At 40.7% G+C, this 15,374-nt stretch overlaps 1 protein-coding gene across 1 annotated transcript in view; it reads left to right on the top strand.

Annotated features, from left to right (window-relative positions):
* CSPP1 (centrosome and spindle pole associated protein 1) overlaps positions 1 to 15,374 on the top strand; it is a 2,775,649-nt gene that overhangs the window by 938,607 nt on the left and 1,821,668 nt on the right. Inside the window, exon 8 of the mRNA XM_044066267.1 lies at positions 7,211 to 7,503. Coding sequence (XP_043922202.1) covers positions 7,211 to 7,503 — 293 coding nt within the window. The remainder of the gene's footprint in view (positions 1 to 7,210; positions 7,504 to 15,374) is intronic.

The raw sequence follows: 15,374 nt of genomic DNA, 5'->3' as shown, positions 1-15,374 counted from the left end.
CGGATGCAGCGAGATCTAATAAAAGAATATGCTGCATCCCCCTCAGAGTCCATGTCGGAAGGGGACAAGCAGCTGTACTCCTCCCGAATGTCTACTGTACGTGCAGTTTCCAACACCTCTATTAGGCTCTTGTCTCATGCCACTGAAGGAGCCGGCCTGGTAATTAGGCGCCAAGTCTGGCTCCGACATTGTGACTTCTCGGAACCCTTTAAGGCATCATTCGCAAATGCCCCCTTTGATGGTTTTGCACTGTTTGGCAAAACCGTTCGCGACACTTTAGTCCAGAGCGAGAAAGACGAGAAGACATTGTCTGCCGTCGGAGTCCGCTTCTCTGCTCCCCAGAGGTCCTTTTCCAAGAACCAAAAGGGTCAGAAGAAGATGTGGTTCCGAAAATCGCATCAGTCCCAGTCTGCTCCGGACAACCAGTCCTCTCGTGGCAGAGGAGGACAGGGAGGATGCCGCCCAAGAGGCAGAGGGGGTCCCAGAAATTTTGGGTCCAGAGAACCTTTCTCTGAGTGGCCCACGCAGATCCCCTGACGGGTTGCCCGGCTGCTCCACTCTGGAGGCAGTCGGGGGGCGTCTTTCGAAGCACCTAGCAATGTGAGAGTCCATAACAACAGATCGCTGGGTGCTTCGTATCATATCCAGAGGCTACCTAATTCCCTTTATTGTAACCCCCAAAACCAGAAGCCTCCCCGACGTACCACCCAATCAAAGGGAGGCGGCTGCTACAGAAATTCAGCAGCTTTTGCAAAAAAGAGCCATCCAACCCGTCCCCCCAGATCATTTCGGATCGGGGTTTTACTCCAGGTTCTTTCTGGTGCCAAAAAAGACGGAGGACTTGAGATCCATTCTCGATCTCTCTCTCTCTCCTGAACCTGGCAGTACCCAAAGAAAAGTTCCGAATGGTCACTCTACAATCTATTCTCCCCCTATTACGGGAGAATGACTGGATGTGCTCGATAGACCTCAAGGATGCGTACTACCACATTCTGGTGGACAGACGCTCCAGGAGGTTCCTCCGCTTCCGGCTGGGAGCCAGTCACTTTCAGTTCAGGGTCCTTCCCTTCGGTCTCACCTCAGCCCCCAGGGTGTTCACCAAAGTCTTGGTGGTTATAGCGGCCCACCTGAGGCTTCAGGGAATTCAGGTCTTTCCGTACCTCAACGACTGGCTCCTCATCGCCCCAACAAGGCATCTGCTCTGTTCAGGCAGGGATTATTTCCTCAACCTTGCTCCACGTCTAGGGTTGACTATCAACATGGTTAAATCCTCTCTCGTCCCTACACAGGTAATAGATTTCATAGGGGCGAGATTGGATTCCAAAATAATGCTTGCCTTCCTGACTCCCGATCGGCTTCAGAACCTGAGGTTGCATGTCCAGGCCATTCTCCGACTTCCTGCTCCACCGGCAGAATTGATCTTGAGGGCTCTAGGGTCCATGGCGGCAGCTATTCCTCTGCTGCCCCTAGCCCGTCTAAATATGAGGGTCCTGCAGTGGACCCTCCAGGTATAATGGTCCCTGTCTCGCAACCCCCTGTCCCATCCTATTCCCCTAAGCAGGGCTTGCAGAGGGTCGCTCATGTGGTGGCTCTAGTCCCGGAGTCTCCACACGGGATGACCATTCTCGATGCCTTCCCCCGTCGCCACAGTGACCATGGACGCCTCTCGCCTGGGGTGTGGGGGGGCACTATTCAGGCAGAACGGTCCAAGGCACGTGGAACGACACGGAGGCCTCCTTGCATATCAATGTCCTAGAGATGAGGGCGGTGCTTTTGACGTTGCAGGCACTTCACAGCCTTCTTCCGATTGGGACGATTGCAGTACAAACGGACAACATGTCTGTTGTCTGGTACATCAACAAACCAGGGGGGAACCAGGTCTTATCCTCTTTGTCGTGAGGCCATCAGACTGTGGGAATGGGCGATATCCACCAACCGCTTTCTCATTGCAACGCACATTCCGGGATGGTCCAACATCCTAGCAGACAGGCTCAGTCGTTCGATTCTGACCCGCATTTAATGGTCTCTCAATCCTCTAGTAGCGAAACAAATATTTGCCCAATGGGGGCAACCCTGTTGCGATCTTTTTGCCTCTCCTTCAAATACCAAATGCAACAGTTACTTCGCTCTAATCCCCCCTCAGGGGGAGTCCCTGAGAGACTCTCTAGTACATGCTTGGCCTCCCGGTCTCCTTTACGCTTACCCTCCATTGCCCATGATGCTAAAACTCTTACAGAAAGCCAGTCGGCTGGGGAGCAAAATGATCCTCATTGCCCCATTCTGGCCTCGTCAAACGTGGTTCCCGTACCTGTGGTCTCAACTGATTCATCCACCCTGGATTCTGGATCCTCTTCCGGATCTCATTACTCACCCTCTGGGTCTTCCGACCCCCAACCTGGTCAACCTCAAGCTGACTGCTTGGTTGCTCCAGTTCCACTCCTGATAAGGACTCACGGAATCTCCTCACCAGTCAAAGCCATCCTAGTAGCAGCACATAAACCTTCCACCAAAAGAGTCTATCGAAGTAAGTGGAAACGTTTCTCCATCTGGGCGGAGCACCATTACTTAGATCCTTTCACGGCGCCTCTTACATCGGTTTTGGATTTTCTGACTACCCTTTTTCATCAAGGGGCTAGCTGCTCTACAGTCAAGGTACAACTAGCAGCGATTTCGAATTATCATGTAGGGCATGAATTGGGCCCTCTAATTACTTCCAAGCTTTGTAAAGCTTTCCTCAAGGGTACCTTCCTTCTCAGACCCCCGGTCAGGGAGGTAGTACCCCCATGGGATTTATCTTTGGTTCTCCAGGCCTTGACATGCCCCCCTTTCGAGCCGGCAGCTACGGTTGATCTTAAATACCTCTCTTGGAAGACTGCCTTCTTGGTGGCCATTACTTCAGCTAAAAGGGGTCTCTGAGCTTCAGGCTCTGTGTGTTAAACCACCATACTTAGCCTTCCATCAAGATAGAGTTTACCTCAGGATCAATCCGTCCTTTCTGCCTAAGGTATCTTCGGAAGCTAATATTAATCAATCTATTAATCTTCCCGTGTTCCTTCCCAATTGCCAGAACAAAGGAGAGTACAAACTGCATTCCTTGGATGTGCACAGACAATTACGCTTTTATATTCATCGAACTGCTGGTCATAGGCAATCTGACCAGTTGTTTGTCTCCTTTGCCAAAACAAGTTTAGGCAAGTCAATTTCTAAAGTTACACTATCACGGTGGATAGCTAGTTGTATCCTCTTAGCGTATCAGAGTTCGGGAAGGCCTGCACCTCAGGGAGTCCGAGCTCATTCTACTAGGGCCGTCGCTACTTCGGCAGCTTTTAAATCTAGGGTTTCCTTAGATGATATTTGTTCCGCAGCCACTTGGGCCTCATCTCATACCTTTATCAGCCATTACAAACTGGATGTTGTCTCCAGAGGTGTAGGGCATCCTTTGGCTCTGCAGTGCTCCGGAATATTCGTCCATAAAGGCCACTCAGGATTCAGGTAGCTGGGGACTCTGTCCCAAAGGTTGCTGACAAATGAAGTTCCTACTTCAGATGAAGAAGTTATGTACTCACCATAACGTTCCATCTGAGTAGGTATCTTCATTTGTCTGCAACCATCCCCCCCTCCTTCCCCCTGACCTATAGGATCTGTCTTGGATAAGCCCCTTCCGGGGCACAGTAACAATGGTTATATCGGGCAAACTTGATCTGAGGTCAGTCAGGGTTGGCAGGGGATTATAGGTAAAGGGAGGAGCTAGGAGCTCGGATCTATGCTGTGGTAAAAGTTGCCGGCTCGGATCCGAGATCGGATCCGTATCCCAAAGGTTGCAGACAAATGAAGATACCTACTCAGATAGAACGTTATGGTGAGTACATAACTTCTTATGTATTTGTTCATGGGTAAGCCCACTGTAAGACTTTTTGGAAAGTATAGCTGTCCCTTTGATCACACTCACATGTACAAGCAGACTCGCCCATCTACCCACACATTATTTTTTGCCTTAAACTAAAGACACTATTTTAAGAAGAAACTGAAAATGAGACAGAACTAAGACTGAGGTTACTTCTTACTGTAAACAGTCATACCCCTCAACTGATCAGGTTTTTGCAGACTGTCCAGATTTTTGTCCCATATTTGTGTGTTCCTCATAAAAGGGATTGTAGTTGCTAAATAATGACGGATGTTTGAGTTTTAGACATTAGATCCTTTAGATAAATGCATACTAACACAAATCCTGTTATTCTAGCAATTTTCTAAGTTCATGAGAGCAATATTTATAGTCTGTCCCTTTTTATGTTAGACTTTGTCCAGATTTCTTTCACTAAGAGGGTTGTGTGTGTGTGTCTCAGTTGGCTCTGATTTTGGATCTTATTACTTGTCCGGTGAAATCTGGTATTAATTTTGGACCTCATAATGTTTGGGAAATGCTTGGTAATGCAAAAACTGATACAGGTTTCGTGCATTTAAAAACTGAAGGAAATAACTGGAGTGGTTTTCATGGGGAGTGACCTATCTGTGGGTATGGCTCACAGTGGGGTGTGTCATGATTATGGTGTGGGGGGGGGGCTTAAGGGGTGCCATACTCCTACTTCACCTAGGGTGCAATTTCAGATAAATCTAGCCCTGTTTACAAAATTTATGCAGGAGCAATGTCTGTTTAAGAGATTTACTTAAAGCAACACAGAAGGGAAATGAGTGCTGAGGGAATCAAACCCTTCTACCATGGAAACAAAGCTTGCAATCTTAACCTCTCTGCCAACTGCTGGACACAAATGGCATCTCTCCCAAACTGGTACCGGAGGCTATGGAGGACCTGCCTACTATTAGCATTTCTACTCTACTGCATGGTTTGTATGGTATTTTCTTGTGAGAACAGATATCCAAGGGCAGTTCTTTCTCCATGCAGGCATTGGCCCTAGTTTCTGCAACCAGTGATTATCACAGACTTCACAAGGAGGGTGTGGTTTCTTAACTGAATCATCCTGGAAGCTTATGAAGCTTCAGTGTTTGGGACTACTACTCTACAAAAATCTGAAATAGAGATGCCCCCATTTAACTTCTCAATTTCTGAATGGGATAAAGTAGACCAGGCCTACTTCATGCAGCTCTTCTCTCATGTATAACAGCAATAGAAAGGATTATCAGACTGGCCTCCAAAAGTCACCTCCTTTGAACAGACTAAACTTAATGCGATGGAAGGCATTGGGACCTTCTAGTGATTAAGTAACTTGGGCCCACTGAAGTGCAATCATGTTTTTTTAGGCTTTTGAGGATGTCTGAGTCCACATCCCTAGATTTTTATTTTCAGACACCCCAAAGAAACCAGGCAGACACCCTAAAGTTTAGGACTACTGTAAGTACCCTTTTGTGAAACCTGCAGTAGTGTGCATGAATGCTTCAAGGAGAGTACTAAGGCTTTGGGCTTTAGTACATGATCTAATCACCATCTTCTTTCTGCTTTTCACGGTTAGAGGTCACCACAGCGGGATTCCTGTCCACTAATGATTGGCAGTAGATTTATTTTTTTTTACGGGTGCCAGCTCGACGTCCAACCTTCAGCGAAGGCACGCCCATTCTCTGCATGTCTTTCGAACGCCACTCGACCGCGGGGAGGACATGCAGACTCCACACAGATGGCGCTCCAGCCAAGAATTGAACGGGAAAACCTCTTGCTGTGAGGCAGCAACACTACCACTGCACCATGTTCTAAAGATAAGGAGAATAACTTCTAGAGAAGTTTGGCTAAAAAGTGTACACTTATAAACTACCTTATGTACATTATCAAATGTCAAGGTGACATTCTCAAACAAGTAAAAGGGTGTTTCATCAGTAATTCTGGTAAGTTTGAAGGAGGAGCTTGTAAAGTTTACTAAAACTGTTTTAAGATTTTAAAATTCAAAAGTATGATCAAAAATGTTAATGTGATTACTGTACTATGGGCAAAGTAGCAGGCACAAATAGTACAAGTCTTGCTTGGAACTGAGGCTTTATCAGAAGTCACTATGCACTTAATGGACTCACCTTGACAGTAATTTGTTTGGTTCCCCCTTTCCAAGAAACAGTTAAAAAGTAAAAGAGAGAGGAAACGCCATGGAATCTCTCCTCTTTGGATCCTCAAGTACAGTCGAATTATTTTGTTGCATGCTGTGATAGCAAGGATTGAGTCACCAAGATATTAAGTTACAGTACATTTTTAAACATTTTTATTTCTGTATATGTACTCTGTAAATGTGTACCTCCAAAGTTAATATTTCTCAAGTGATGCCCCTTGTTTGTAGTCTACGTGTGTATCCAGTGCTTGTTAATGCAGGCATTAAACGTAACAGGAGGGATGTAAAATCTAATAGGTGCAATGCGTGTAGGATATAATGTGACTTTGCCTTGTTTAGGCAGATGCATTACAGTATAGTGAGACTGTTTACACAGAAACTTTTGGATGTGTGTGTGCTGTTGTTCTGTAGCTGTAGTTACCTGCAAGGAATTACTGAACTCAAATGCAAATCAATGGCCTCTGTTACTGTTGAGATGAGAGCTAACTGAGGTGGAGTTCCAGGTAATGATCCAATTATTTTAGGTTTCATTTTGTGAGGGGTAGTAATTTGCTTAAGAGGAGGAGAGAGATGATGTACAGTGATAACGGTACCTTCACCGACCCACCCACCCAAACTTGCAGTGTAATATACTTGTGCAAGTGAGTTGTTGTCCTTTTTTATCAGAGCCCTTTTGTTTAATGAGTAAGTCCATCCTTCTCACTTGTAAAGAACAACATTTGGATGCTTAGTCTCATTTCCCTGTCCAAACTTCTAGTATCTAGACATATTTCCAAATGTACATTACTGGCATTGCAGTGAAAATTTGGTTGCTGTGTTAATGCGCTATCAGCACTGGTTTTATAGCAGTGTGACAGTTTGAGGAATTGTAAGAGTGTTTTTTGTAAATGTTCATCTACTAGGCACAGTTTGTACTTAAATGTTTATAAAGCTGTAACTTGTGAAGCTGACAGATAATAGTTCCATAAAACAAAGCAGAATTCTGTCTGGCATAAAGACGGTCATTTAGATAGACACATTGAGTTAAAATGTGAAATACTACTTTTGTGTTTAGTCATGCCTTTTGATTAATTTTAGAGCTTATTAAATGTTGTGCTTAATGACAGTACTGCACTTTCTTTACTTTATGAATATATTTTCTTAAATATATACTGATTTTTTTTCAGCCTGATAGACTAAAGCAGTTTGGTGCTATAAATCGTCAGACTAAAATCCAAGATCAGAATAGTTTTCAGCACCCTGCAGGACGGGTCCTTGAGAATGTTGGCAAACTACATGAAGACAGGCCTCATGTTCAAGAGAGAATTCCACCTGAACGGCCCAGAGTAGCCTTCCAGACTCCTATTCTTCATGAGTTAGGTGTTGGAATTGTTGATACCGACAGTGGTGCCATATCTGCAGTCAATGAGGATTTTCACAGAGGATTGTCTTCAACTCTTGGGGAAATGGTAGCTCCAAGGTATTTGCATTTCGTTTGACTGGTAGAAGTAGTAGCCATTTGTATTTCTTTGTCCATATGCATAAGTATCAATCATTGCATATAAGGCGGAAGTACTTCAGAATCCCTGTATGTAACATGGTGAAGACCACTTGATACATACATATTACTCTGTATGCCAGGCTAAAAGTAAATGTCTATGAAATGTACATATGCCAGACTGAATGAAGCAGAATAAATTCTTTTCTGTGTTTTTCCCCATTTCTGGCATGTATATTTGCAATGTATGTTCTCCTAGTAATTCTTGTGTGGTTGGATGTAAAATGACAGAGTGAGTGGCAAGTTTTCAGGCAGGATGGCACCGTCTTCTAAGGTAATAGTCAAGGGTAAAACAGCATTGAAATGTAATGGTCATTGGAATTTTTAAGGGCCATCTGGGATTCACTTTAAGAAGAAACAGATGTGAAGGTATTTTGATAATGTCTGACTGTTGTGTTGGGTGTGGGTCTAGTTGGTTTATGACCAGTCTCCATGGGAACATTTAAGTCGCAGAAGGTCGTGGGCTATATAATTGTGATTTACTGAAATGCTGAATGTGGGTTTGCTGTTGAAACATCCTATCTGTGAAAACATTAGCTACTTTAAGTTCCAGAACTTGTAGTAACTACCTAGGAAACTTGGGTAGGTGGAGTTTGATTTTTTTTCTGTATGCACTCTTTTTTTTTTTACTACATTTTGTTTTACTTTTCTTTGTGTGCCAACCCATGTATTATATTTTATGGTTTGCCATCAACATGTTGATTACATATCGTCGCCACCACTTGCGTGAAGTCTGAACTTCAACTGCTGAAAATGTTCAACACTGATATCCATACCCCACCCCATTTTTGACCCATGTTAGCACTTGTTTTTAGGGGTAGAGGGGTTGGAAATGACTTTTTTTTTCCTGCATTCTGAAAAGTTGACAGTATGGATTTCTCATAAATTGGTCGATGATGTGCATATTTGACTATGTGCAATCAATATTTTGATGGTAAACCATATTTTATTCTGTATTTGGGCTGTTTTCTTATTTTTTTAAGTAAAATCCATTTTAATTATGTTTGTGGCTAGTATTTAATAATCACAAGTGTATTTATCCAGTGTTGCTTAGCTCAAGAGAAGTGGAACCATTTACACTGAGAATAACACTGTAAAGCCACAAATTCTAGACTGCTTTGGCTGCCTGCCAGTGAAAGAGCTATCAAATGGCAAAATAAGAGCCAACGGGTAACTGGAATTCCCTGCAAAGTTGTACAACCAGGACCAAAGATGTGGGGAACTAGAGAATTCAACATCCTTCCCTGAAAATTGTGTGTGTATGTGAACAATAATACTTTATGTCAAAGGTAGTTACTGTGGCTAGAGGGGCATTTGGAGATGCTTGTTCATGGAGGGAGGGGGCTTTGTAAGTGAACAATGAGCAGTCTAGATAGGGTGTAGAGGTTGGAGATCCATACCCAGGACAATAGCACATATACTCTCTATGTTGTTGTTGCCAAGGTTGTTTTCTTTGGGGGGGGGGGTCAGGCACCTAGGTAGCAAAACATTTCCCTGTGGTGTACATTTGGTTGGGGACACATGGCTAAAGTGACATTTAGCTGCAGAGAAATATGACTTTTTGTGAATTCCCTGTGGGCAAAGAGAAGCACACATTGCCTTGCCCACAGCTTTAATAGCCAAGTGCATGGGGCAGAAGAACTAATGAGTGTTGTGCTCAGTGTACAGTACATCTTATGTAACTGCAACTTGTAGAAGTGTGCTACAGCATGGCAAATGTCCTGCATTTAGGTTCCAGTATGCATTTTACCTAATGTTCTGTAGATACTGTGAAAAGGGGTAGTGGTTCACATGAACCACTTATAAACGTGCTGCCAATTGTGCACTGCATTTTTACTTCCACTGACATGCCCCTTGGCTAGCCTGCTGTTGATGCCTGCCATACTGTCTTCTGTCTTATGTTGCCTTGTGTGCCATGGACATTATTTCCCCCTTGTGCAGTTGGTTGTTGAAGCTGTGGGCGTGGCATTGCATTCTTTTGTTTGTATTTTTCTGCCGCTGAATGTCATTTCAGTCATGTGTCCCCAACCAGATGTACCACAGGGAAATGTCACGATGGCTAGGTGCCTGAACCCATTTTTTGGATTATTTACTGAAGCAGACTGGGTAACAACATATAGACTATATTCGGTGGCAGGGTTGCCATTAGTTCTTCACAAGGAGTCAATGTAACAGGACATTTAGCATTTAAGTTGCACAGTCGTTTGTCATGAGATCCTGTCAGCCATCATTTCATTGAACAGCTGATGTCTTCTACATATTTGACAGGGAGAACTATTAAATTTGTTTCAGACTAAAGTCTAATCCTGCTAGCCTAGCTGTACCTATGAATTTGGATACTCATTGTGTATCAGGAAGAGAGATTATTGTACAAGTATTGTAAGAGGACTTGTACATCTAGCAAAGTAGCAGAGCTCATAATTATTTAGCACATCCTTTTGTAAACACTATTAATAAATCATAACATTTTAAATGCTAACATAGTTTTCATGCATCAGAAGAAAACAAAACTGTAGCAAGTTTCCATTGTTGTAGTCATGCAGTATATATACTTGTTTTCTGTTTAACAATTTTCATTTACTCCAACATTATATAAGTTTATTTCTTGACTTCATTTAAGCTTCACTCCTCCTTGTGAACGTTATTCTGCATGTATTGTTGCCACAAATTCCATTTATTTTATGACCTTTGCTTATTGCCTTTTCTAAACATCTCATCTACAGTTCTTACGTCATTTAAAATATTAAATACTTCAGTTGCAGCTGGTTTACATTTTGATTTTCATTTTCTAGTAGCTTTTCTGGCAGTCAGTAGTATTAAACTTAGTAAGACATTAATCTTAGCAATTTATATGCTATATTCCAGCTCAAAAGAATAATTTCCTTAATTACAACCATGATATTTCCCAACGTTTTTGTTAAACTACTCTGTAACAGGTTTTAAAACATATGCAAAAGGGTAGGGTCTTATATTTGCAAAGTTACCTGTTTTTCATTAACAAATGCTCTCATTGGAAGGCAAGAATTCTGTAGGTGCAGTCAGTTGACCAGTTGTGTTCTGAGTGAAATTTGATTCTTTCATACATCTGCTAATTAGTTAACATTTTTATTTCTCATTGCTGAGCACTTATATTTATCAACAAAAGCAATCTTGAGAGTTTTTTTTTAAACAGGAAACATCTTTATTAAATGATCATGTATGACAAAGGCAATGTTACATTTATATAAATGGAAATAAACCATACTGACACAATCTCAGTTGTAAACATACATTAGAAACCCTGCCGAGACAGCTGTAGCTGCAAACATTATACGTCCAGTTTTTGTCAGTCAACCATTACATAGAGCTCATTTAATGCCTGCATTCTTTTAAACCACGTTCCTCTTCTGCATGTATTGATCCCTTACTTCCCATTTTTTGCTATGTAATTTGCGCCTACCCTTTTCTAAAGATCAAAATTCCAGTTTTATCTCTGTTACTGTCTTCGCTACTTGTAGTAAAGTTGGCTAAGACTTTGATTTCCATTTTCTAGTAATTGCTTTTTGTTTGGCAGCTATCATAATTTGACTCAAGACCTTACTATGTCTTGGCAATTCCGATTCAGTATCATAGCTCAAAAAAAATCACTAATTATATACACCAATTTGCTTAGCCAGCATCTCCAACAGAGCAGTCTGCAGGGAATCTTTAAAGTCTGCCAACTTATTACACTCCAAGAAAATATGTTCCCAGTTACAGCTTTCTTCCCTATCACACCGACAACATTTGCTGTTTACCTGAGGAAAATTCTTTGGAATCTACTTAGGGTATAAAAATACCTATGTAAACATTTCTAAGCAAAGATCCCAAATCTTCTGGACTTTATTGTATATTTGGGAGACATACGTATATCCCCCCATTGTTTCTGTGTGGATTGCTTATCTAACCTTCCTTCCCAATCCTTTCTAACCTCCATTGATTGAGTCTTACAGTTATCATGCAATATTTTATATGTTGTACTAATTATTCCTTTTTTTAATGGCAACTTCTGTTCTAGATTCTACTAAAAACTCTACCAGTGCTGGTCTTTTGTTTAGGATTCTCCTATTTCTTTCTCTTTGCCTTTACTCTGATATTAGTTCTTGATAGAGAAGGCAGTCTCTAACCTGCAGTTCATATACTGTAAGTTATTGGTGTCTTCCCATTGTATTACTTTTCCCTCCCTAGTTGATTGTTCCCAATACATTGGTTCTGTTGCCAGTTTTCTACCATAAATTCTAACCCTGTCTTGCCTGGTCTGTATCCCTAATTGCAGTCATCTTTGTTGTCAGAATCTCCTTTCTCCATTCCTGTGTTAGCTTAATTCTTGGTATACTTTCTGCTACTTTATGAATATAATATTCTGTGTGATTATTGTTATTCTCCTTAAAGGTCTGCATCCAAAATCCCAGTGTCTACTTGTATCTTGAGCCCCCCCCCCCCCCCCCACTGTTCATCATCATCTCTTTCCACATTGAATTATATTTTGCTGCTTGTGCTTTGTATAGTAGCTTTAACTGTTCTGCTTTAAAATACCCCTTCAAATCTGGTAATCACAATCCGCCCTGTTCTGTTGGAAGAATATGCATACTCCCACTTGTATTCCTCTCCCAGATAAAATCCTTCAGCTCTTTATTAATTGCTATCCACAACTTCTTCTCTGGTTGATAAAAATATGCCTGACCTGTGTATAAGACTAAAGGGAATAAAAACATTTTAACTGTCTGTATCTTAATGTTGCTATCCATATAACAGAGCTTCCATTTTCTTGGTTTTTGTATTATCTTTTATTTAGTTTCTTCCCAAATATCCTTAGCTGCCACACCAGAATCATTTTTATTCCATAGTTGTAAATACTTTATTATATATGCATATATCATGCCCCCATAAGTATGGATATTGCTGAACCAATCCATATATGGGTACATAGTTTACCACTATTGACTTTGTTTTAGCTTCATTAATTTTGTATCCCAAAAGATTTGAAACTGTCTTAATATGTTCCACAGCGCTGTAACGCCCCTTCCTTTTTTTTGAGGTATAAAATAATGTCATCTGCAAATAGAGCTAGCTTTTCTTGACTAACATACCAATTATATCCTTGAATTTGAGTCTCTTACTTTCTTTGCCAGTGTTTCTAAATGTAATGCAAATAATAAAGGGGAGAAAGGACACCTATGCCTGGTTCCTTTGCTCAAGCAGAGATTATCGGAGAGGATCCCACCCACTTTGACTTACACCTCCGAGCCCTTGTATATCCTCCTAATCAATCTTAAAATTTTATCAGGGAATGCAGATGCTACCATTTCTCTACTCATAAAGTCCCAGCTTACTGTCAAATGCTTTCTCTGCTTCAAGACCTAGCAACAACAGTGGTATTTTCTTAGCTTCTGCTTACCTCTTAATCAAAAGTGTTCTGCTAATATTGTGAAATGTTTGGCTCCCCTCCGCAAAACCAAATTGATCCATATTTGTTAATTTTGGCATCACTATTGCCATTGTTTTAGCCATTATAGACATAAAAAGTTTATGACCATGTTTTAGTATTGAAGTGGACCTGTATGAAGCAGGGATCTGATGGATATTTACCTCTTTAGGTATTGTAGCAATTGCCGCTTTCTTCCAGGATGTTAGTACTACTCCTCCTCTTAAAATGCTGCCAAACAAAACCTTTCAGTTCTTTATCATTTTTTCCCTTCTAGCTTCCAAACTTCCACAGGAATACCATTCCTGGAGACTTTCCTGTAGACTGGTTATACATAACCATTTGTGTCTCATCTCCTCCTAACCTGTTAGTAATTGAGCCTTTTCTCCCTCTAACCTTGGCATATTTAATTCTTCCATAAACATTTCCATTTGTACCTTTTCTTGATTTCCATATTTTTCTGCTTTATACAGACTTTCATAGAGTTTCCAAAATATTCCTAATACCTCTACAGGTTATCTTGTTAAGTTCCTTGTTATAGGCTTCCAAAGCTTTGTGACAATCCTGAGTCATTGTGCTAAACGTTTGTGTGCTCTACCATTATCAAAAACAGTCATTGGTCTTGGATAAATATAAAAAAGAATAGTGAAATACTTTGTAAACTCATGCATATTGTTGAGGTAATACCTTATTTTCTGTTTAGCATTCTGCAGTTACTACTCCTCTTGTTCTGTGAGATTCCTCCTGTTCTGCAGTACTTTAATATTTGTCAGTCCCTCAAAATAATTCTTGTTACTTCTTAACCATCTCTTTCTTTTATTTACACACTCTTTTTAAACTTCACTTTAATTTATCATACTCACTAGCTGTATTTTCAGAAGAAATTTCTGTCTTCTCTAATAGCTCCTGAGTTAATTTCCATTACCCATTCATTAAATTCCTCTGTTTTCAGCAGGCAAATAGGACAGAGCCTACGTCTCACTTTTATTTCCTTACCCTGAGTTTTTATTTTAGTTATAATCAACAAATGATCTGAAATAGTGATTGGGTACATATCAAGACCTTCAATTAAATGCACATGTTACTGTGAAATGTAAATTCTGTCTAGCCTAGCCCATTTTTTGTGTCTTTGGCAATAATATATAAATTCTGCCCAAACTCTTAGTACTGAATTCACATTTTCCATGCCAATTATTTTCATAAATTTCTTCAAAAGTCTACCCCCCTTTGTTATATTTTCCCTTCTGGGCCCCCAAGACACATATTTACTGCTGCAAATCAAATCCCCATCCCCACCTGTAAGCAGTATTCCTTGCTGAAAGCTGGTTCTCCCAGAATTTTCTTAAGCTCCATTACAGCAGTTTTAGGTGGACTATAAATATATGCCTATGTAATCATCCTCCCTTGCCAGTATAGCCCGTTAATACTACATATCTACCATTGCTATCTTTTTTATTCTCTATCACTATTGGAGCACCTCTTGCAATTAATACAAGTACACCTCTGTTCCTTTGTCTCAGGTATTCCATTGAATAACCATCCTGAAAACCTTTATCAAATTTACATGTTTATTTTTTCACAAATATGATTTCTGTAACATTTGCATTCTACACTTTTTAATATAGTTCACTACTCTTTCTTTTTTGTATTTATCTGAGACCATTGACATTTAAAGACATTACAGAAAGAATAATTTTATTAAGTTATTATACCCACCTTTTATGTATAATAGCTTTTTACTAAATGTCTGGTTTCAGCTTTTGGTCACATGCATACACTGTTTGGCAGGTTGAACTTTTATACAGTTGTTTCTTGTCATATCCATTTGATGAGCCTATGTCATATCTTATAAAACTTTTTGTTGTATTGGAAGTCCTCAAAAAACACTCCCAATACTCCAGAAAACCTATTAATTTAATACTAACTGACATAACTATGTACATCATCAAATATTTAAGTTTTATCCTCCTAATAGAGCAAATGTCCCAAACTGAGAGCCACACTCACACTTGAGTTAACATAAAAGAAAGGTTATCCATACTAACAAATGTGATGCAGCCTGTGCTTCTTTATAGCACTCCCAGCTGGGAAAACACCTGAATGCTTTCAGAGATCATTATCTCTTAGACAGTTTCTCATTTTCAGATTGTAGCCAATTTCTCTTCATCAGGCTCTCTCCATGGAGACCTGAGGAGCAGATACAGAATTGCTACTAAACATACATTTATTTGCTAGAAAAAGCCTTATTAATATTCAGTATTATTTTTCATTTACTTTCTTTGTCTTAAAACTTGTTACTAGATCAAGCTAAGGGCATTAATCCAGTCAGAGTTATCGGGTCCGAGCCTTC

The sequence above is a fragment of the Protopterus annectens genome, chromosome 3.part1 (genome assembly GCF_019279795.1).
Source record: "Protopterus annectens isolate FY-2018-M chromosome 3.part1, PAN1.0, whole genome shotgun sequence".
Classification (NCBI taxonomy): Eukaryota; Metazoa; Chordata; order Ceratodontiformes; family Protopteridae; genus Protopterus; species Protopterus annectens.
Note: the sequence above shows the minus strand (reverse complement) of the source record. Positions and strands in the feature narration are given on the sequence as shown.